Source organism: Anguilla rostrata, chromosome 5 (assembly GCF_018555375.3).
Source record: "Anguilla rostrata isolate EN2019 chromosome 5, ASM1855537v3, whole genome shotgun sequence".
NCBI classification, from domain to species: domain Eukaryota; kingdom Metazoa; phylum Chordata; class Actinopteri; order Anguilliformes; family Anguillidae; genus Anguilla; species Anguilla rostrata.
In genome coordinates this window covers 32,929,957-32,953,151 of record NC_057937.1, presented here as the reverse complement: position 1 = coordinate 32,953,151, position 23,195 = coordinate 32,929,957, and the positions used below count along the sequence as shown (strand labels likewise).

The following is a 23,195-nucleotide window of genomic DNA, read 5'->3' as shown; positions in this document are numbered from 1 at the left end:
GACCACGAAGAGTGAACATGGTCCTTCAATGACTTGCTTGGTGATTATGAGGAGTGACCATGCTTCTGGGCTGATGTGCTATGTGATCATGAAGGGAATTCTTTTTTTGGAGGGGGACAGAGGGGTGGAGTTCCCTCTTTAATGTTCCTGGTTTGAGTGAACAACACAGCTTAATATCCTTCTGCTTCTCGTCAGGCGTCAAAGCCTGACTCTGAGCAATACCATGCATTTCTGTATCCTCAAACCAGGCAGAGGTCTTTCTCTATATGAATGTCAACGTCTATACTAGTCTTTAACACGCCTGAGGTAGTCAGACTTTTCAGGGTCATAGTACCTTATTTGTGAGGTAAGTCCACTTCAAGGGATGTGCTTTGCTAACACGCCATTGTTTAGTCACAAATGCTACAAATAGAGGAGCCTATTCAACCAACCACTGGCCGTTAAAGAAACACTACCCTAAAACTTGGTAGAGCCAATCAGATTGTGGGCTTTTTAGCAGAAACCAATCCCGCAAGCTGAGACTTCCCACTCCAGATGCTCAAGTTAGAGACGCACGGTCTCCAGATGCCCTACCTCGTTGTGTATCTCCTCGGAGAGCTGGAGCGTTGAGGGCTGCAGGGATTGCAGGGTCTTGGTGCCGGTGTCCGGGTCCGTGTGCAGGTTTTCTAAAGCCTCCTGGCAACGTCTTTGGATGTAGTCCAGAGTACCGGTCGAGCACTGCAGAGACACCACAGCGATCTCCGTTAGAAAAGTCTGGCGTCTTCAAGAGGAGGAGGACTGAACTATATCCAAACTTACAGGTCAATAATCTTAACTGCTGGCATATTTTGAAGATACAGTGTGTGCCTTGAATATGTTCAATAACACTGCATTCTGTCTGGTGCCTTTTTTCAATGTCTTTCTGATTGAGGGAAGGAGGGGTTAGAATTTCTTGTTAATTTTCAAGGATACTGAGTGTAGAGGTGAGAGTATGAAAAAAAAGTTATAATACATACAGTAATGAGAATAATAAAATAATTAAAATAATGAGGTGGAATGAAAAGGAGTGACTTAAGACATATTAAGAGATATATTAAGAGAGTAAAGTGAGATCACAACAGAGTGCAACACTGAAACCAATCCAGAACCACAGGAGTCACGTCTGGCTTCATAAAGCAAGTGTCATCTGAAGGAATGAATGAACGAATGTAGAGAGATCGATTGCACCGTGCTGAAAAGGAGAGGCACCTACGCTCAATAATCCTGCAGTTTTAATAAAGGGGAGAGTTCAGCAGGCGCAAACAGGGACTGAGCAACCTGCCTCCCACCGCCCACACACACATGCATATACACGCACACACACACCCACACATGTATATATACACACACACATACATACACACGCACACACACACCCACACACACGTATACACACACACACACACACACACACATACATACACACGTACATATACACGCACACACACACACACGCACCACACACATACATACACACCCACACACACGTACATATACACATGCGCACACACACACACACCCATATCAAGACACAAATACATATAAACATGCACACACATGTACACAGACACCCACACACACATACATATACACACATACACACACACACACACACATACTCATACACACACACACACACACACACACACACATATACACAGTTGCACGCACGTATACACACACACCCACACACACACATATACACACACACACACACACACACACACACATTTATATACACACGCACACATACACACATATATACACACATGCACACATGTGTGCACTTACCTCCGCCACTCTGTGCGTGGAGCTGAATCGAGCCGTCCCCCCTGCCAAGACACAGTGCTGGTGGGTCCTGTTCAGGTCATCTACAGGTAGATTAAGAGACATCCCCACCATTAACTTTAATCCAACAAGGGAAAAAGAAAAAAAGATTTTAAAAAATGCTTATCCCCCTGAGGTACAGTTTACTAAATGAGAATGAGGACTATCGCTCTCATTTAAGGTGCCATTTTGTTTCCGTTGTTTCCGCATAAATGAGATACCGTTTCACCGTTAGTTGTCCTGTTACGCTGCTCGACAATACCGGTAGCTAGACAGTTGTGCAGTTTTGAATGTCACAAAGGAAGACTGATTTTATTATGATGCAACAGAGAAGCAGAAAACCAAAAAAGCCAATGCGTTCAAACAGTTGTTACTACGACTGACTGGCATTATGTTTTGCGACGCGATCATTACGCCTTCTAAATATTTTATATCCGATAATATACTGCACAGTCTCCATAAATCTCTCCCGCTCCACATTGCGCTATGAATTATGCAATGAAATAAACTCCTGTAATAAATATTTCTCTTTATTCCCCACTTCATCTTGCACGGAGTGGGGAAAGCAGGCTTTTTAAACACGTCGGGTCCCCTCTTCCTCTTTCCTATGTCCCCGGCGTGGTTTGCCCCGGAAATCTTATTATTAAACAGGCTTAGCAGCTTTTTAACCACTGGAATTCCGTTCAGTCCCAATATGGTGATTCGATTTGGCCATAAGCTCTTCGGCATTTTCCGTTCGCAGGGTGTGACTTTGACCAATGGTGCCAAAACCAAAATGAAGGCAGATGTTGGAGCCAATGGAAATTCTAAACGTACACGTGTCCTTGAGTCACACGCTATGCACTATGCATTATGTGTTAATATCTTTTCAAGTACGCATTTCCAAGCTACTAAAATCATCCACAAAGAGATTATCTACAACAGAGGTCCTCGATCTTATCCAGAAAGGGCCGGTGTGGGTGCAGGCTTTTGTTCCAGTAACACCAAGCAAGCCTTTACATTGGTGCAACCAGCAGAATGGATTTACAGTGTTCCCACCGCCACGATTCAGACGGGCCACGGCACTTCATGAAATAACACTTGGTTCTCTTAACCACATGCAGGCAATTTCATAGGGCCCAGGAAAGACGGCAGGACTTCAGGATGGAGACTCTAACCCAGGGGTCCTCAATCTCATTCAGAAAGGGCCTGTGTGGGTGCAGGCTTTTGTTCCAACCGAGCAATTACACATCTGATTCTACTAATCAAGGTCCTGCAGAACTAGTGGTGATTAGTAGAATCAGGTGTGCAGCTGCTCAGTTGGAACAAAAGCCTGCACCCACACCGGCCCTTTCTAGATAAGATTGAGGACCCCTGATCTACAAGAAAAGGCCACAAGCTTCATATTTACTAAGGTGATCTGGAGTGGATTAGTCAGAAAGGGCACTGACCAATAGGCCAGGCTAAACCAAATAGCCTAGATGTGGCAGCTTTAATTAATGTATAAAAAATAATATACTTGATGCTGCGGTGCTTCTGCTGTAGCAGTCACAGTGCACGTGCAGAATTTGATTCCAGTTCCTCAGCTCAAATTGTTAGTATAGCCCTTCAAATCAGTCCCGTCTAATGGAAACTGACCACAGCCTGATTGAGGCCGTTCTTCCCGACTACGCGGAGGAACGGCCAAAATCTCCTGTTCCCACCCGGCTGCGTGTGTTCGAACCCGCGGAGCACAACGGCAAAAACATTCACGAGAAAAAACCAGGGCACAGGCGCAGCAGTTCGATCCAACGTGCGGTTAGACGAACGCCAAGGTGCGGAGGCCTGGAAACGCGCAAAGGGGGAAGCGAGGTCAGGGAGTAGGCCCTTGATGCCAACAGTGCCGTGCAAACCCTGGAAGGGGCGGTCTCGGGCGTGTGATAAGGGCTGAGGAGGAGGGCCGTCAGCAACAGGCAAGTTCTTCCAGTGGGAGGTCCCCTGAGCAATCAGCAGAACGCACCAATGTAAAGGCCCGGATTTACAGCGCTCCCACCACCACGACTCAGACGGGCCACGGCACTTAATAAAATAACATTTGGTTCTCTTAACCTCCCCGATGCAGCCAATTTCGTAGGGCCCAGGAAGGATGGCAGGACTCCAGAATGAAGACTCAAACCAATGAAGGGAGAACTCCCAGCCATTCTTCTTTCCATAGATTTGCACTGCAGAAACAACGTGGTTGTGCCCTTCTATAGCTACAACATACAGTCATCTACAACGCCAATACTAGCACTCTCCAGTGAAGGGTGAAATGGACTAAAAGCTCTGTGCCCCGTGTGAGGGTCGAACTCACGACCTTCAGATTATGAGACTGACGCGCTGCCTACTGCGCCAACGAGGCAGGCACAAAATAACAATCTGCTCAGTACACCCATTTTGTAGGTATAAGCATGACCCCCCCAATTGTTTTCACTAACATTGGATTCACAATGTGACTGCCCTGCAGAAACAATGTAGTCGTGCTCTTCTACAACAACAGTTGACATTCATCTGCAACGGCAAAAGAAGAAATCTATAGTGAAGGATGAAAGGGAAGGGTGAAAAGCTTGTAAATCAAGATGCTCGTCCGGCTCAGGGCTGTGCGTGGGTGTACACCTTGCCTTGGGTATGGAATATTCTGGAACCAAATGCCCTGTGACAACGCAACACCTTTCATATTCAGGCGATGGAGTCAAAAGTATTTTTAGATGATGAAAAATCTGTTTCTATGCATGTGTATGAATTGCATCAGAAATGATTTCTCTGTATAAATGGGTGACATATGTATAATACAACATCGCTGCTAGAATAGGGGTGCCTGCCCAGAAAATTAGTAACATAATATTAACGTAAAGCAAAAATGACTGGAAGAGCTCACTTAGAACATTCCAGACAACGCTGCCTTTAACTCTCCAGAGCTTGGGCTTCCCAGGCAATCCCGCCACTGACTTCTCCTGTGTGTATGTGAGATGGGTCTTTAAGGACAGTACCTCGCATGTAGTAACAGTCTCCCGACTGTAGGGGGAGCGCCAGGCCCGGGGTGTGGATGTCCCAGGCCACCTTCAGCCCCACGCGCCAGCTGGCCCCGTCCACCTCTCCGTCCCCCGAACCTCCACCTGTCGACACAACCACCGTCGATTTTCAGGCCTCCATCTCTCCTCAAGCCTACTCAAATCAACGTTATTTTAAGTGATTAAAACACACTCAGAGAAACCTTAAAGCTGCCATTTTTAGCATTCCAGTATCAATAAACCATGTTGTTCGTGTTACAGTTACAGGGATTTTAACTTTTTTTTATTTATTTATAACATATTTAAGCAAAAGCCCATCACAAAGATATGTATACCTTCTAAAATGTCTGACAAAAAACATATTATTCAAGGAAAATTTTTTTGGTCAATTTATACTCATTCCACAGAAGCGGGTCCCCTGCTCAACTCTACGACATTCTTTGTTTCTACGTGTTAAATAAAGAGCCGTCAGTGCGGTGGTGTATTTTGGACATGTTGGCGCTAATTAAGAGCACAGCATCAGAAAGCTACTGTTGAGGAGGAGACAAGGCCAGGTAATTAAAAGGCTTTATCCTCCCTTTTCTACGTTCCCCCGACCAAACTCTCCTCCGAGCTCCTCCATCACGCGCCGCGCGGACGTGAAAACGAGATCCGCCCGACAACCTCCAGCGGGATCGATGCTAAAATCTTTCCACGGCCCTCTCCTCCTTCCTCCTCCTTTCTCTTTGCTCTTGGCTAAGATAAATTGTAACCTAATTTCCCGCTGACGCTTTTTTTCCGAAAGCCGCGAAATGGCGCTGCCGCCAGACGCCTCCGCGTAATGGGGGCACGGAAATTCCAGGCAGGACTTTCATTCCGGGCGGAAGGAGCCTCGTCCGAGCGGGCTTCCGTGGAATTCGAGCCGTGGCATTGACGGGCGAGGCTGGCCGGGGAGAGAAAATAAAAAAAGAGCGAAGGAAGAGATGACGCAGTGAGAGAACTGAAAGCTAAAATTGTGAACCAAAGCAAAACGAAGCCGGAGAAAAACTGAGCCAAACAAAATGAATACTTAAATTTTTAAAAAATGAATCACCTCATTCTCCCATATATAGTAGCAACTGGGAGAAGGTATTTTTTATTTATGTAATTCTCTGACCCCCAGCTGACTTGCATTAATAGCCTTAGTAATTTTGTATGCACCTGGGGGAAGGGGGGGGGGGAATGTCAGTGAACGAAAAAAAAAAAAAACACACCTCAAGATGTACCCATCTAAACACACAATTTTAAAAGGGCACATCCCAAAAAATACAGTGAACAGCATAGAGGCTGACATTCACCAGCAAAGTGTCCGAAAAGGAAAGTATAGCCTAGTTCAAACAAGACAAAACTTCCTAGATTCATCCAGAACTGGTTTAGAAAACTGTGGTCCCTAGATACAATCAAACTAGTTCACGCAGGTCAGATATAAAATGAATGTAATACTAATAAAAAGGATGAAATTATTTTCACTCCTATTATAATGTGTTGTGGTACAAAACAGCTGATAAAAAATAACAAAAATTGTGGGTCTTCAAAAAGAACACAAGTACCCAGGGTCAAATACGTATTTGTATTTCAAATACTTTTCTGTGCTCTATTGATCTTGCATGGGGTAATTGAGCCTGCCAATATGACAAGTAGGCAGAGTTTGCCATTTTTTAGAGTATTTAATTGGTTCCAATACACCAAACAAGATAAATCATGCGTATAAAAGTATTTAAATCAGAAACAAATACGTATTTGAACCAGCTCTGGCAGGAATACATATAATGCTCACACAATAGTAATCACTAACTTTTTCATTGGAGTGCCTGCCTAACTGTGAACTGCAGAAACAATGTGATAGTGCGCTCCTGTAACAAGTTTACTTTCATCTGCAATGGCAATACAAGCATTCTATACTGAAGGGTCAAACGGACTAAAAGCCACGTGCCCCGTGTGAGGGTCGAACTCACGACCTTCAGATTATGAGACTGACGCGCTGCCTACTGCGCCAACGAGGCAGGTGCCCAGGGTGCCTTCAATGAGGTCACCCATTTTGTGATAATAGACACTTAATTCTGGCCAGCAATGACAAGTTTTTTTAAATTAATAATTACTATAAGAATAGAAATTTAAATAAAGGTTACCTGATCCCCAAAGTGCTTGGGCTCTTAAACAGTATGGTGCAAAAGTCAGAGACCACCCATTCATTTATTCAATTTCCAGTCAAATCAACAATTCAGTGCACTTAGCCTATGTTATCAGTGTTAGACAATAATGCAGGACATAGGCTATAGGCTAGGCCTATATTATCCCGAAAATTGTAGCAAAGCCTCCACAACTACATATAATATCAGATCAGTGTTTGTCCACACTTTCTTTTGTGCATTCTACTGCAACATCAAGTTGTTCTTCTTTCCAATCAACAAACAATTTATAGCTGTGTCCTCCCAACAAAATTTGTTACAAAAAGTGTCAATAGAACCTTCTGCCTTCAAAAGTGACTACCATTCAAACAAACAACTGCCCAAACAAACCTCAGCAGCCTTGCAAATTTCTTTCTTACGTGCAAATAAAATTGCTAAAGGAAATATTTCTGATGAGATTACATTCAAGATAATTCAACTGCATGAGGCAGGTGAAAGTCAAAGGAAAATAAGTGGAAAAAATGGCAGTTTCTAAAACTGGAGTTCAAAAGATTTTTACAAGATACAGAGAAATGGGAACTCCTAACACACGTGAAAGAACAGGTAGACCACCGAAACTATGACCATCAACAAGACAGTACTTAAAGATTTTTATCTTTGAGAGATAGGAAAATATCAAGCTCCACTCTTGCTTCAGATGGACAGAAATGCACAGTTGTTTCGGCCAATCCTTCCACTGTGAGAAGACACTCAATGCTATGAGTCTGAAAGGGTTCGTAGGTATCAAAAAGCCACTACTGAGAAAAGAAAATGAACAAAAGAGGAGAAAATTTGCAACTGAGCGAATGAACAAGCCAAACAAATCTTTTGAACGAACCAAGGCAAAAAGTGCACCTCACCAAAAAGAAGCCAAGTTCCCATCACTGTTTTGCAGACGACGCATAAACCTCACACAATTGTATTCACTAACTCTTTCATTTCAGCGTCTGCCCAACTGTGAACTGCAGAAACAATGTGATAGTGCGCTCCTGTAACAAGTTCACTTTCATTTGCAATGGCAATACAAGCATTCTATACTGAAGGGTCAAACGGACTAAAAGCCACGTGCCCCGTGTGAGGGTCGAACTCACGACCTTCAGATTATGAGACTGACGCGCTGCCTACTGCGCCAACGAGGCAGGTGCCCAGGGTGCCTTCAATGAGGTTACCCGTTTTGTGATAATAGACACTTAATTCTGGCCAGCAATGACAAGTTTTTTTAAATTAATAATTACTATAAGAATAGAAATTTAAATAAAGGTTACCTGATCCCCAAAGTGCTTGGGCTCTTAAACAGTACGGTGCAAAAGTCAGAGACCACCCATTCATTTATTCAATTTCCAGTCAAATCAACAATTCAGTGCGATTTTGTTATCAGTGTTAGACAATAATGCAGGACATAGCCTATATATTTTCCCGAAAATTGTAGCAAAGCCTCCACCACTACATAATCAGATCAGTGTTTGTCCACTCTTTCTTTTGTGCATCCTACTGCAACATCAAATCTTTCTTCTTTCCAATCAACAAACAATTTATAGCTGTGTCCTCCCAACAAAATTTGTTACAAAAAGTGTCATAGAACCTTCTGCCTTCGAAAGTGACTACCATTCAAACAAACAACTGCCCAAACAAACCTCAGCAGCCTTGCAAATTTCTTTCTTACGTGCAAATAAAATTGCTAAAGGAAATTTTTCTGATGAGATTACATTCAAGATAATTCAACTGCATGAGGAAGGTGAAAGTCAAAGGAAAATAAGTGGAAAAAACAACAGTTTCCAAAACTGGAGTTCAAAAGATTTTTACAAGATACAGAGAAATGGGAACTCCTAACAACCGTGAAAGAACAGGTAGACCACCAAAACTATGACCGTCAACAAGACAGTACTTAAAGATTTTTATCTATGACAGATAGGAAAATATCAAGCTCCACTCTTGCTTCAGATGGACAGAAATCCACAGTTGTTTCGGCCAATCCTTCCACTGTGAGAAGACACTCAATGCTATGAGTCTGCAAGGGTTTGTAGGTATCAAAAAGCCACTACTGAGAAAAGAAAATTAACAAAAGAGGATAAAATCTGCAACTGAACGAATGAGCGAGCCAAACAAACAAATCTTTTGAACGAACCAAGGCAAAAAGTGCACCTCACCAAAAAGAACCCAAAGGTCCCATCACTGTTTTGCAGACGACGCATAGGCTAACCCTCACACAATTGTATTCACTAACTTTTTCATTTCAGTGTCTGCCCAACTGTGAACTGCAGAAACAATGTGATAGTGCGCAACTGTAACAAGTTTACTTTCATCTGCAATGGCAATACAAGCATTCTATACTGAAGGGTCAAACGGACTAAAAGCCACGTGCCCCGTGTGAGGGTCGAACTCACGACCTTCAGATTATGAGACTGACGCGCTGCCTACTGCGCCAACAAGGCGGGTGCCCAGGGTGTTGTCAATGAGGTTACCCGTTTTGTGATAATAGACACTTAATTCTGGCCAGCAATGACAAGTTTTTTTAAATTAATGATTACTGTAAGAATAGAAATTTAAATAAAGGTTACCTGATCCCCAAAGTGCTTGGGCTCTTAAACAGTACAGTGCAAAAGTCAGAGAACACCCATTCATTTATTCAATTTCCAGTCAAATCAACAATTCAGCGCGATTTTGTTATCAGTGTTAGACAATACTGCAGGACATATATATTATCCCGAAAATTGTAGCAAAGCCTCCACCACTACATATAATATCAGATCAGTGTTTGTCCACTCTTTCTTTTGTGCATCCTACTGCAACATCAAATCTTTCTTCTTTCCAATCAACAATCAATTTACAGCTGTGTCCTCCCAACGAAATTTGTTACAAAAAGTGTCAATAGAACCTTCTGCCTTCAAAAGTGACTACCATTCAAACAAACAACTGCCCAAACAAACCTCAGCAGCCTTGCAAATTTCTTTCTTACGTGCAAATAAAATTGCTAAAGGAAATATTTCTGATGAGATTACATTCAAGATAATTCAACTGCATGAGGAAGGTGAAAGTCAAAGGAAAATAAGTGGAAAAAACGGCAGTTTCTAAAACTGGAGTTCAAAAGATTTTTACAAGATACAGAGAAATGGAAACTCCTAACAACCGTGAAAGAACAGGTAGACTACCAAAACTATGACCATCAACAAGACAGTACTTAAAGATTTTTATCTTTGAGAGATAGGATAATGTCAAGCTCCACTCTTGCTTCAGATGGACAGAAATCCACAGTTGTTTCGGCCAATCCTTCCACTGTGAGAAGACACTCAGTGCTATGAGTCTGAAAGGGTTCGTAGGTATCAAAAAGCCACTACTGAGAAAAGAAAATGAACAAAAGAGGAGAAAATTTGCAACTGAACGAATGAACGAGCCAAACAAACAAATCTTTTGAACGAACCAAGGCAAAAAGTGCACCTCACCAAAAAGAACCCAAGTTCCCATCACTGTTTTGCAGACGACGCATAAGCCTCACACAATTGTATTCACTAACTTTTTCATTTCAGCGTCTGCCCAACTGTGAACTGCAGAAACAATGTGATAGTGCGCTCCTGTAACAAGTTTACTTTCATCTGCAATGGCAATACAAGCATTCTATACTGAAGGGTCAAACGGACTAAAAGCCACGTGCCCCGTGTGAGGGTCGAACTCACGACCTTCAGATTATGAGACTGACGCGCTGCCTACTGCGCCAACGAGGCAGGTGCCCAGGGTGTCTTCAATGAGGTTACCCGTTTTGTGATAATAGACACTTAATTCTGGCCAGCAATGACAAGTTTTTTTTAATTAATAATTACTATAAGAATAGAAATTTAAATAAAGGTTACCTGATCCCCAAAGTGCTTGGGCTCTTAAACAGTACGGTGCAAAAGTCAGAGACCACCCATTCATTTATTCAATTTCCAGTCAAATCAACAATTCAGTGCAATTTTGTTATCAGTGTTAGACAATAATGCAGGACATATATATTTTCCCGAAAATTGTAGCAAAGCCTCCACCACTACATAATCAGATCAGTGTTTGTCCACTCTTTCTTTTGTGCATCCTACTGCAACATCAAGTCGTTCTTCTTTCCAATCAACAAACAATTTATAGCTGTGTCCTCCCAACAAAATTTGTTACAAAAAGTGTCAATAGAACCTTCTGCCTTCAAAAGTGACTACCATTCAAACAAACAACTGCCCAAACAAACCTCAGCAGCCTTGCAAATTTCTTTCTTACGTGCAAATAAAATTGCTAAAGGAAATTTTTCTGATGAGATTACATTCAAGATAATTCAACTGCATGAGGAAGGTGAAAGTCAAAGGAAAATAAGTGGAAAAAACGGCAGTTTCTAAAACTGGAGTTCAAAAGATTTTTACAAGATACAGAGAAATGGGAACTCCTAACAACCGTGAAAGAACAGGTAGACCACCGAAACTATGACCGTCAACAAGACAGTACTTAAAGATTTTTATCTATGACAGATAGGAAAATATCAAGCTCCACTCTTGCTTCAGATGGACAGAAATCCACAGTTGTTTCGGCCAATCCTTCCACTGTGAGAAGACACTCAATGCTATGAGTCTGAAAGGGTTCGTAGGTATCAAAAAGCCACTACTGAGAAAAGAAAATGAACAAAAGAGGAGAAAATCTGCAACTGAACGAATGAACGAGCCAAACAAACAAATCTTTTGAACGAACCAAGGCAAAAAGTGCACCTCACCAAAAAGAACCCAAGTTCCCATCACTGTTTTGCAGACGACGCATAAGCCTCACACAATTGTATTCACTAACTTTTTCATTTCAGCGTCTGCCCAACTGTGAACTGCAGAAACAATGTGATAGTGCGCTCCTGTAACAAGTTTACTTTCATCTGCAATGGCAATACAAGCATTCTATACTGAAGGGTCAAACGGACTAAAAGCCACGTGCCCCGTGTGAGGGTCGAACTCACGACCTTCAGATTATGAGACTGACGCGCTGCCTACTGCGCCAACGAGGCAGGTGCCCAGGGTGTCTTCAATGAGGTTACCCGTTTTGTGATAATAGACACTTAATTCTGGCCAGCAATGACAAGTTTTTTTAAATTAATAATTACTATAAGAATAGAAATTTAAATAAAGGTTACCTGATCCCCAAAGTGCTTGGGCTCTTAAACAGTACGGTGCAAAAGTCAGAGACCACCCATTCATTTATTCAATTTCCAGTCAAATCAACAATTCAGTGCAATTTTGTTATCAGTGTTAGACAATAATGCAGGACATATATATTATCCCGAAAACTGTAGCAAAGCCTCCACCACTACATAATCAGATCAGTGTTTGTCCACTCTTTCTTTTGTGCATCCTACTGCAACATCAAGTCGTTCTTCTTTCCAATCAACAAACAATTTATAGCTGTGTCCTCCCAACAAAATTTGTTACAAAAAGTGTCAATAGAACCTTCTGCCTTCAAAAGTGACTACCATTCAAACAAACAACTGCCCAAACAAACCTCAGCAGCCTTGCAAATTTCTTTCTTACGTGCAAATAAAATTGCTAAAGGAAATATTTCTGATGAGATTACATTCAAGATAATTCAACTGCATGAGGAAGGTGAAAGTCAAAGGAAAATAAGTGGAAAAAACGGCAGTTTCTAAAACTGGAGTTCAAAAGATTTTTACAAGATACAGAGAAATGGAAACTCCTAACAACCGTGAAAGAACAGGTAGACCACCGAAACTATGACCGTCAACAAGACAGTACTTAAAGATTTTTATCTATGACAGATAGGAAAATATCAAGCTCCACTCTTGCTTCAGATGGACAGAAATCCACAGTTGTTTCGGCCAATCCTTCCACTGTGAGAAGACACTCAATGCTATGAGTCTGAAAGGGTTTGTAGGTATCAAAAAGCCACTATTGAGAAAAGAAAATTAACAAAAGAGGAGAAAATTTGCAACTGAACGAATGAACGAGCCAAACAAACAAATCTTTTGAACGAACCAAGGCAAAAAGTGCACCTCACCAAAAAGAACCCAAGTTCCCATCACTGTTTTGCAGACAACGCATAAGGCTCACACAATTTATTCACTAACTTTTCATTTCAGCGTCTGCCCAACTGTGAACTGCAGAAACAATGTGATAGTGCGCTCCTGTAACAAGTTTACTTTCATCTGCAATGGCAATACAAGCATTCTATACTGAAGGGTCAAACGGACTAAAAGCCACGTGCCCCGTGTGAGGGTCGAACTCACGACCTTCAGATTATGAGACTGACGCGCTGCCTACTGCGCCAACGAGGCAGGTGCCCAGGTGCTTCAATGAGGTACCGTTTTGTGATAATAGACACTTAATTCTGGCAGCAATGACAGTTTTTTTTAATTAATAATACTATAGAATAGAAATTTAAATAAGGTTACCTGATCCCCAAAGTGCTTGGGCTCTTAAACAGTACGGTGCAAAAGTCAGAGACACCCATTCATTTATTCAATTTCCAGTCAAATCAACAATTCAGTGCAATTTGTTATCAGTGTTAGACAATAATGCAGGACATAGCTATATATTATCCGAAAATGTAGCAAAGCCTCCACCACTACATATAATATCAGATCAGTGTTTGTCCACTCTTTCTTTTGTGCATCCTACTGCAACATCAAATCTTTCTTCTTCCTCAAAAATTAGCTGTTTCCAACAATGTACAGTGAGAAGTCAGGACTACACTACAATCCTGCAATTTCTGTAAATCAAGGAATTCTGATGGTTACAGTATATGCAATAAGCAGGAATGACATTTAAAATGATCAGAGAACAGAAAATGAAAGCAAAAGCTCCACGTATAAGATTTATCTAGACAGATAGGAAATGCAAGCTCATCTTGCTTCAGATGGCAGAAATCCACATTGTTTCCGGCCAATCCTTCCACTGTGAGAAGACACTCAATGCTATGAGTCTGAAGGTTCGTAGGTATCAAAAGCCACTACTGAGATAAGAAAATTAACAAAAGAGGAGAAATTTGCAACTGAACGAATAACGAGCCAAACAAACAAATCTTTTGAACGAACCAAGGCAAAAAGTGCACCTCACCAAAAGAACCCAGTTCCCATCACTGTTTTGCAGACACGCATAAGCTCACACAATTGTATTCACTAACTTTTTCATTTCAGCGTCTGCCCAACTGTGAACTGCAGAAACATGTGATAGTGCGCTACGTAACAGTTTACTTTCATCTGCAATGGCAATACAAGCATTCTATACTGAAGGGTCAAACGGACTAAAAGCCACGTGCCCCGTGTGAGGGTCGAACTCACGACCTTCAGATTATGAGACTGACGCGCTGCCTACTGCGCCAACGAGGCAGGTGCCCAGGGTGTCTTCAATGAGGTTACCCGTTTTGTGATAATAGACACTTAATTCTGGCTAGCAATGAAAATTTTTTTTTATTAATAATTACTATGAAAATGAACAAAAAAGGAGAAAGTTTGCAACTGAATGAATGAACGAGCCAAACAAACAAATCTTTTGAACGAACCAAGGCAAAAAGTGCACCTCACCAAAAAGAACGCAAGTTCCCATCACTGTTTTGCAGACGACGCATAACCCTCACACAGTTGTATTGACTAACTTTCTCATTTCAGTGTCTGCCCAATTGTGAACTGCAGAAACAATGTTTCCAATTTTGGATTCGCAAGGTGTCTTTCAAAATACATTGATGAAGCAAATCCTTTTACAGCATTCCTTTTACTTTGACTTGGCGGTTTTTATTGAAAGCAATTTATTGAATATTGAATTTCACTTCAATCTACCTCGGAATCAGTCAACAACTTCACTACCGACAAGGTTCAGGAATGACACCCCAGCTTTAAAATCGCATACGTACATAGCGCAAATATTAAATAGGAAAAAAAAAGTTTATTTTCCCAGGGAAGCTTGTGTATCTGTATAAATATCACAGACATCAAAACGCTGGTTTGTTTAGTAATGACTTTCCCCGCATACACCTGAGACCCTTGTTTGAACACAGAGAACCCTGTGATTTCTCATCTCTGCCAACGATAAGGGAGGCCGACCGGCAGGGCGCGGGGGGCGTGATGACATTCGATAACAGCCCAGCGGCATCAAACGCACACTTGTGACGCGAAACAAGACGGAAGCGCGCGTTTGCAACGGCGAAGCCACCGCAGGGGGAGGTTCGACGAGGTCGCCGGGGTCAGACCTGTCGGACAAGCTCCACGAAAGCTCAAAACGAAGCTTCGGGGGTCGCGGCGCGGGCCCGGAACTTTTTACAAGTTAGCAGCCTGCCCTACCTTTCTCGTCGGGGCAGCTGTAGTTGTAGACGGCCACGGGCGACAGCGGCACCAGGTTCTCGTCGTGGTGCCAGCTCACCGCCATCTTGCCCATGCCGTAGTAGGGCTCCTCCTTCAGGTCGTTCATGGCCGCCGGGTCCATGTAGTTCAGCAGGGTGATGTTGAAGCGGGGGGCCTCCGCGGGAGTCGCCTCCGACGCGTCCGTCTTGGAGCTCCCCTGGCCGCCCGGCGGGTCCTCGTCGGCCTCCGGCTGGCCCGCCGCCTCCCGGCGCTCCACGTCCTCGCAGAAGTACTCGTTGAGCTCCCAGAGGGCCCGGCAGGCCTCCCTCAGCTCGCGGTCGCAGCACGCCTCGCCGTCCTCCTGCCCGTCGTTGTGCCACGGCAGGGCGAACAGGCGCGTCCCCAGGTAGCGGTAGGTGTCCCCGGGCCCGCCCAGGAGCGAGCGGGACACGGCGGTGAAGACGTCGCGGCCCCGGATGCGCACCAGGTCCCGGAACAGGCAGCCCCGTCGCTGCAGGGCGTGCAGGGCGGCCCGGACGCGGTCGTGCAGGGCGGCGGGCAGGGAGTCGGCCGGCCGCAGGGCCAGGCCAGTGTAACTGGACTCCCACTGCGGGGGAAGCCAACATACACACACTTCACTGCCACTGCCCAGACTGCCTGTGCAGACTGCCACAGGAACAGCCTGTCTTACCCAGGATTCAGTACAAAACGCACTGTGCAAGCAAAACAAGAAATAGTACATTTGTTACAAAGCCTTGTCTAACAATGATGAGCTATCTTGGTTTTGGGGTCTCACAAGTGACGATTGCACAGCCTGTAGAGGGTAATGACACAGCCTGTAGAGGGTAATGACACAGCCTGTAGTGGGTAATGACACAGCCTGTAACAGGTAATGACACAGTCTGTAGCGGGTAATGACACAGTTTGTAGCAGGTAATGACACAGCGTGTAGCGGGTAATGACACAGTCTGTAGTGGGTAATGACACAGTCTTCGTTTGGTAATGCTATAGCATGGCATATTGCGGGCAATGACACAGCCTGTAGCGGATAATGACACAGCCTGTAGTGGGTAATGATACAGCCTGTAGCAGGTAATGACACAGTCTGTAGCGGGTAATGACACAGTCTGTAGTGGGTAATGATACAGCCTGTAGCAGGTAATGACACAGTCTGTAGTGGGTAATGATACAGTCTTCATTTGGTAATGCTATAGCATGTTGCGGGCAATGACACAGCCTGTAGTGGGTAATGACACAGTCTGTAGTGGGTAATGATACAGCCTGTAATGGGTAATGATAAGCCTGTAGCAGGTCATGACACGGTCTGCAGCGGGTAATGACACAGTCTGTAGCGATATAGCTTGTAGCAGGTAAAGGCAGTCTTCAGTTGCTAATGATATAGCATGCAGCGGGTAATGGCACAGTCTGTAGTGGGTGATGACACAGCTTGTAGCGGGTAATGACACAACAATGAAGCACAGGATGACATAAGACTCCTGCAGTTATGACACAGCTTGTAGCAGGTAGTCATACAGTCAGTAGTAGGCAATGACACAGTCTGTAGCAAGAAACAGCACACTCTGTAATGGATGATGACGGTCTGTAGCTGGTGATGGCACAGTCCATGGGAAGTAATGGCACAGTCTGTAGCGGATGACGACAACAGACTGTAACGGGCAATGGAATAGTCCACAGCCGCTGATGACAACAGTCTGTCGCGGGTGACGGCACGGTCTGAAGCAGGGGGCAACACGGATGCAGCAGGGCGATGGCACAGTTTATAGCGGGCGATGGCACAAGAGCGCGGCGGGTGATGACATGGGTCGTCGCAGGCGATGACACAGACTGTAACGGGCCGTGACCCCAAATCCGGAGAGGCCCCACTCACCAGCTCCTGGAACCCGGGGTCCGAGGGAGAGAGGAAGGGAATGCGCTGTCCTCCCAGCTCCTGCAGAAGCTTCTGTCTCTGGAGAAGACGGGGAAATGCAAACGGTCGCATATTCACTACATGAACGTCTCAGCTCCGTAACACTTAGGCTACTTCAAGAGGGCGGATGTGCAATACTCAGTTATGTCATTTTAATGATAAATATGTTTTTATTAGTAAGAGCTACATTTTTTTTTTCAGTGTTCAGTGAAAGCTGTACTTCGATAAATGGAAGCACCACTCCAGAATTATTAGCAAAGATGACATCTTCCGCAGTGTTTTTCATGAGTGCAGAATTGCTTCCTAAAGCCAGTTGTCATCTCTGGCTTTCTTCAACAGTCACACAGGAGGATTGTTTAGCCATTATTAGGTTACAGTCAATCAAAATATAATACCATTACCGGGTCCAATGGAGAATTTCATATTCCGCACTTCAGAATTTGACTACTCCACAGTTCTTTTTATGGTCTTATTCAATTTTTATGATTTTTTATTTTTATTTTTCTGAGATAGCAGGAAGGCTCTGCGTTATAAAACAGGCTCCCCAGTCCATTCCATTCTTTTTATAAAAAACACAGCCTGGCCAGGGATGAAAGACATTTATCAGGGCGCAATCCACTCAAACCTGGAAATCGAATAAAAAAAACTACGCAAAACTGTGATTCCCAAATAAATTTTACATGCAGAGCACTTCACCGTCACACTCCCCCCTCCCCCCTCCTCCTCCTCCTCCTCCTCCTCCTCCGCACTTTGGCCTTTTCACACAGGTGCATAAAGACTGCGGACCGCACAATTCGCTGCGGAGAGCGCCGTCATTCTTACCCATTCTTACCGCGAGACCTTTCGCTCCCTTTTTCCCCTTTTATACCGCGGTGAGAATGGATTCCTATTTTTATATCAGAGCAGCCGGCACTCTGATGTCTGAAGAGAGCAGGGCTCATGTAGGACCAGGAGACATTCACAGCGTAAACTCTCACATGTCAGAAAGCCCCACAACGGCTGAGTTTCACATAAGACACTTTAGGAATGTGAGAGACTTCACAGGAAATAAAATGCGTTGTTAATGACATTAGAGGTCAATGCAGAAAAAAAGTTTTAAATGAACTAGAAAAAGTATCTTTGTATAGAGGTTTTATCAAGTGCAGGGCCCTGCAATGCTTTTGGATTGTAGCCACAAAAGAAAAAAAAGAGATATAAAAAATAAAAATGAAGCAAAGACAGTTTTCAATTCTTCTGAACACATGCGCAGGAAAGAATCATGGTCACACAATGTAGTGCTCTTGTGTAACTACATTACGTTCATTTGCAATGCCAGACAAGCAATCTAAACTGAAGGGAGAGACAGACAGACTAAAAGCTCTATGCCCCGTGTGAGGCTCGAACTCACGACCTTCAGATTATGAGACTGACGCGCTGCCTACTGCGCCAACGAGGCAGATACCAGAGACTGTTGGAGTGATGTTAACTGTTTAGTGGGTAGCATCACTAACTTCAGAAATGTAGTGCCTGTACTAATTTTGGATTCACAATGGGAGCAAACAAATGAGAACTGAGGTCTGGTTAAAGAAAAATTTTTACACGCACACACACACACGCACACACACACATACACACACACACACACACACACACACACCCATACACACTCACACATATTTGAAATATTTCAAGAAACCAGCAGGTGCGGGGGGGGGGGGGGGGAGTGAGGGTGAAGGGGGGCTGTCACTCCAGCCCCCCCAGCGCAGCGGCTCCGTCTGACGCGCGGACAAATGCGCGCAGCTGGGCCGTCCAGCGCACCGCCGCCGCCGCCGCTCCGCTCGCGCGCGGGCCGCCTGCCACTTACACGTCAAAGGCAGGGCGTGCAACGCGAGGCCCTCGCAAACTCCGCTGCTAAGAATGTCACCCCCGGCGCTCGGCAACAGATGGGCTCCGCGGGACGATCCGAGCGGGCCGTTTCTAAAAACCCGGCGAAATAAACCCGAAAATAAATCGAGATTAATAAAGAAAACATCTGAACGTTCTTCAAGAGCGACGGCACTTCTGCGCCGAAACGTTTATCGAATGTGCTTTTCATTTGATCTCAATTTGCACGTATTGGCATTCTCAAAAGAAGGTACAGGCAACTGAACTCAAAGTTGAAGTGTGTTTTCTCATCCGGGCCTCTCAGATCTATCGACATGTCAAAAAAAGCATTCGAGAGCTCGGATTTCTAGCTAGAGATAACCCGGCCTCAAAACCACGCTGTCACCTGAATTTGTGTGGAACCTTCTCCTGCCTTGGCCAAATGGTAGGAGTCATAGGAGGGGCCAAACCTCCAGAGCCAACGCCCACCCACTGAGGTCCCCACCCAGAGCTCGCCGCACAGGCGGGGTCTAATTCAATTTAGCCACAAGGGGCGCTGTGCCAGACACAAAATGGATTTATTTTTTGTTTGCTTTTCGCGCTTTTTTTTTTGGCTCTGGTGGACGTCGAGAAAGGTTGACACTCGCTTAAGCCTATCAGCCGGAGTTCGGGAAGAGCCCGTTGGAGGTGGAGGAATTCGAACCGGAGGGCACCCCCGTCCCGGGCCAGTCCGAGAAGCGGACTCCAGGTCGGGAGAACCCCCCCCCCCCCCCGCAGTGCACGGAGAGACGGGGCCCAGCTGGAGCTCTTTGGCGAACATATAATAGAGCTCTCTGTTTGGAGAGCAAAACTCTTCGCGTTAGCGTGACGTCAACCCCAGAGCCGACCCGTTCGCGTAAAAAAAAAAACCGGCCCGGGGTTCAAATACTTTGACGAGCGGCCCGCGAAAAACATCAGACGCCTTCGCCCCGTTTGCCGACGGGCTCGTCAGAACCGCTTCCGCGCCGCTCCGTTTGCCGGGCACTCGCTAAAACTGGGGAGCGGGTGTCGGCGGGGTGAGGGAGGGTGCGGAATGCCGTGTTTCCCAGGGCTTCGGGACGGAGGGAAAAAAACGGGACGGGCCCTCGCACCTGAGCAAACAGCGAGGGCCGAGGCGAGGCGTTTCCCCTAGCGACGTGCCTCGCGTCACGCCGTGGGCGTGTCTCTCGCTCCGACCGCCGGTGCGCCGAGTTCAACCTGACACATACGTGTACGTGCTACTGCGCACCTGCAGGCACTCGCTCCAAATCCACAGTCAGAATGTGGCACAAGTCAGAGGTAAGCGTTTCGGCAGCGAGGGTTGCCGGTCAACCGCCCTGGGCAGGTCAGTTCCTGAGCAAGACCTAACCCTAATGCTTGGCGAATGAGAGGCACAATTGTAAGCGCTTGGATAGCCTATAAATGCAGTCCATTTACCAGAATGGAGTAGCTTGGTCAGTATACAGCGATTGCCGCGAGGGCCTTCTAGGCCTTGGAGCCAGGGCAGGGCCGAGTCCGGGCAAGACCATTTTTCCAACTATGATTATTTATGCGAACGTATGATGACTGGAGATGAGTCAGCCGGTGTTCCTCCAGTTCCAGATGGCATCCGCGGGCTGACTGATGTCATCACAAAGCGACAGAACCTCTCAGTTGATCGGCGCAAGCTCTCCTGTAGCACTAAGAGGCCTGAAACGGTGAAAAAAAGACCACAAACTCACAGGTCGGCACAGCGCAGAACTAGGGGCTCTTCAGCCACCCTGCTCCTCGCGTGGGTACGGTCGGCCCGGAGAAGCACAACCGGTCGGCCTTCCCAAAATCAAGGAGGGAAGCGGTTCGAAAAACATCCTCACAGAAATGAATCACCCATTAGGCGCACTTCAAGGCCGAAGTGACTTTGGAACAAGTGAAAAACGTAATGTTTAATCCCACGGCTTCTGTGGCAACGCAGTCGTAAAAATCTCTCAGGGCGTGAAGATACATATTCATTCACCTGCGCGGCGCAAAACTCCGGCGGGTTTTCGAAATTAGCAAGTCGCTCGCGAAGCGGTTCGGCTCCAGAAACAGGTAGCGACCAATAACGCCAGCGTCAATAATTAAAGCCAGCTTTCCAGGGTTAGGAATGCTAATCCACCGAGCGCAGAACAATAAAACAAGGCTCCCGCTACCCGCGCGCAATTACTCACCGGTAACAATTAACTCGCCGCTGACGAACCTGACATTAATCTTAAACCCGCTCGGCAGCGCCGCGGGTTTCGGCTCTGCGCCGGGAGCCGGAACGTCAGGCGGCCCCGACCATAAATCAACGGCCTTCCCTCCGGCCTTCCCACGCAAGCTCAGGCGGGCGGACGCACGCGCCCTCTCGCGTACGCGCTCTGTCATGCGCGCGCGCACACCCACGCGCACGCACGCGCGCACTCACCCTCTCACGCGAGTCGGAGTATCCTCCCGCGTACACGGTCAGTCGCACGTGCACCCGAATGCATATGCGACTGCGCGTGCCCACGCAGCAGCATGCACACACGCACATGCACACACACAAGCCCATACACACACACACACACACGCACGTCCAGTGGACCCAGAACTCATTGACTACTAAGGAGTCCATCTAAGAAAAAAAAAAAAAAAACTAGCCTACGGTTGGGCCTGAGAAATGGAGCGGCGGTCAGCGCTGCTCACAGGGGCAAACGACGGGAAGCTAAATGTGCGCTAACTGCTGTTTCGGTCCGGAAGGGGACGGCGCTCATTTCGTTGAACAGCGGGTAACTGGGAGGCGGGATCATTAATACGAAGGTCCATCCATCCATCTGAACGTGCGGCCCGTGCTTTTCAGGTGGCCCTACACAGCGGACCTGTCATGCCCTGTTTAGAACGCTTCCTAAATCACGCCGCTGTGGAGCTGCGGCGTTACGATGATGAATCATTAATTACTCCTGTGCAGCTCATTTCCCACAAGCCCACAAGAGCCCAGGAGCTATTTTCACAGCTACCCCCCACCCTCCCCCCTTCGTTTCCTGACACACACACACGCACGCACACACACAACATGTTGGACATCCTTCCGCTGTACAGCAGGTGTAAGTCCTACAGCACCCGTAACGTACAGAAAAATTCACTTGGAATAAAACTGCAACGACAGGTCAGCGCGGGGGAGATCGGTCCTCCTTAGGTGATTTTTTAGGGCGTCCACGGTTTCAACCCTTATTTGACTTTCTTCCACACCTTCCGAAAAAACCTGTGATATTTTGCTGACCTTTACCATGTCAAACGTGGATTTAGCATCCCGCGGCTCTGCCCGTCTGCTTTTGACGGCGGTCCGAGGAACGCTGATTAAGGAGCGGGGATTAGCGGTTTTGGCGGGAAAGGAGGAGTGCGGCTCTAGGAGACCGCGAGGGCTACAGGAAGCTTCCGGAGGGAAAAGGAGCTTCTAAAATCGATACCCCTTGGCGAAAAGCGCAGGTCCCCATCGAGAGAGCGGGGGGGAAAGACGGCGTCGTCCCCAGGCCCGGTCAGAGACGGAACCCGGATATCCCAGATTCCCATGCTCTCCCCGCCCCCGTCCTCCTCACCACCACAAGCCTGCCAAATCGATAAGCAACTGGAGCATTAAATTTCAACAAGGGAGGCTGTCATGCTCTTTAGCCAGCCAGCGGCGGCTTCCGTAATGGCCGCCAGCTGACATTTTGTTGGTGAAGTGAGGGGCTTTCGAGTCTTTTTCAGCAAAACAACTCCATAACACTTCACTTCCTGTACGCAGGCTATCTGACGTTTTGCTTTACCGCATTCAATTCAGTTCCACTTGTATCGCGCTTCTTGCAGAGACACTGTCACATAGACACGTTCCAGAGGACACTGAAAGGCAAACTGGGTAAAAAGAAAAAAACAGGCCTGAATCCCAAAAAAGCAAGCAACTGAGGTAAAAAAAAAAAAAGAAGAAAAACACTCAAACAGTGGTGAGAAAAATCTCTCCAATGGGAAGAAATCTCGGCTATTGCGGGGGAAACCCCGACTACAGAGTTGGAGCCCAACCTGCTCCTGCACACTCCCTCAACAGGGGCTCTAACCTGCGCAAGCAAAGAGGA

The 23,195-nt window shown here is 45.9% G+C and overlaps 1 protein-coding gene and 9 non-coding genes across 10 annotated transcripts in view; all 10 read right to left on the bottom strand.

The window, feature by feature from the left end:
- fto (FTO alpha-ketoglutarate dependent dioxygenase) overlaps positions 1-23,195 on the bottom strand; it is a 129,390-nt gene that overhangs the window by 90,656 nt on the left and 15,539 nt on the right. Inside the window, exons 2-6 of the mRNA XM_064335820.1 lie at positions 17,212-17,289; positions 15,324-15,930; positions 4,833-4,958; positions 1,810-1,889; positions 574-717 (exon numbers count right to left, since the gene is read on the bottom strand). Of these exons, the coding sequence (XP_064191890.1) occupies positions 574-717; positions 1,810-1,889; positions 4,833-4,958; positions 15,324-15,930; positions 17,212-17,289 (1,035 nt within the window). The remainder of the gene's footprint in view (positions 1-573; positions 718-1,809; positions 1,890-4,832; positions 4,959-15,323; positions 15,931-17,211; positions 17,290-23,195) is intronic.
- trnam-cau (transfer RNA methionine (anticodon CAU)) lies at positions 4,132-4,204 on the bottom strand. The gene has a single exon. It is a non-coding gene; the product is annotated as a tRNA-Met (tRNA).
- On the bottom strand, positions 6,802-6,874 carry trnam-cau (transfer RNA methionine (anticodon CAU)). The gene has a single exon. It is a non-coding gene; the product is annotated as a tRNA-Met (tRNA).
- On the bottom strand, positions 8,106-8,178 carry trnam-cau (transfer RNA methionine (anticodon CAU)). The gene has a single exon. It is a non-coding gene; the product is annotated as a tRNA-Met (tRNA).
- On the bottom strand, positions 9,399-9,471 carry trnam-cau (transfer RNA methionine (anticodon CAU)). Its single transcript has one exon. It is a non-coding gene; the product is annotated as a tRNA-Met (tRNA).
- Positions 10,686-10,758, bottom strand: trnam-cau (transfer RNA methionine (anticodon CAU)). Its single transcript has one exon. It is a non-coding gene; the product is annotated as a tRNA-Met (tRNA).
- trnam-cau (transfer RNA methionine (anticodon CAU)) lies at positions 11,969-12,041 on the bottom strand. Its single transcript has one exon. It is a non-coding gene; the product is annotated as a tRNA-Met (tRNA).
- trnam-cau (transfer RNA methionine (anticodon CAU)) lies at positions 13,250-13,322 on the bottom strand. Its single transcript has one exon. It is a non-coding gene; the product is annotated as a tRNA-Met (tRNA).
- trnam-cau (transfer RNA methionine (anticodon CAU)) lies at positions 14,303-14,375 on the bottom strand. The gene has a single exon. It is a non-coding gene; the product is annotated as a tRNA-Met (tRNA).
- Positions 18,613-18,685, bottom strand: trnam-cau (transfer RNA methionine (anticodon CAU)). Its single transcript has one exon. It is a non-coding gene; the product is annotated as a tRNA-Met (tRNA).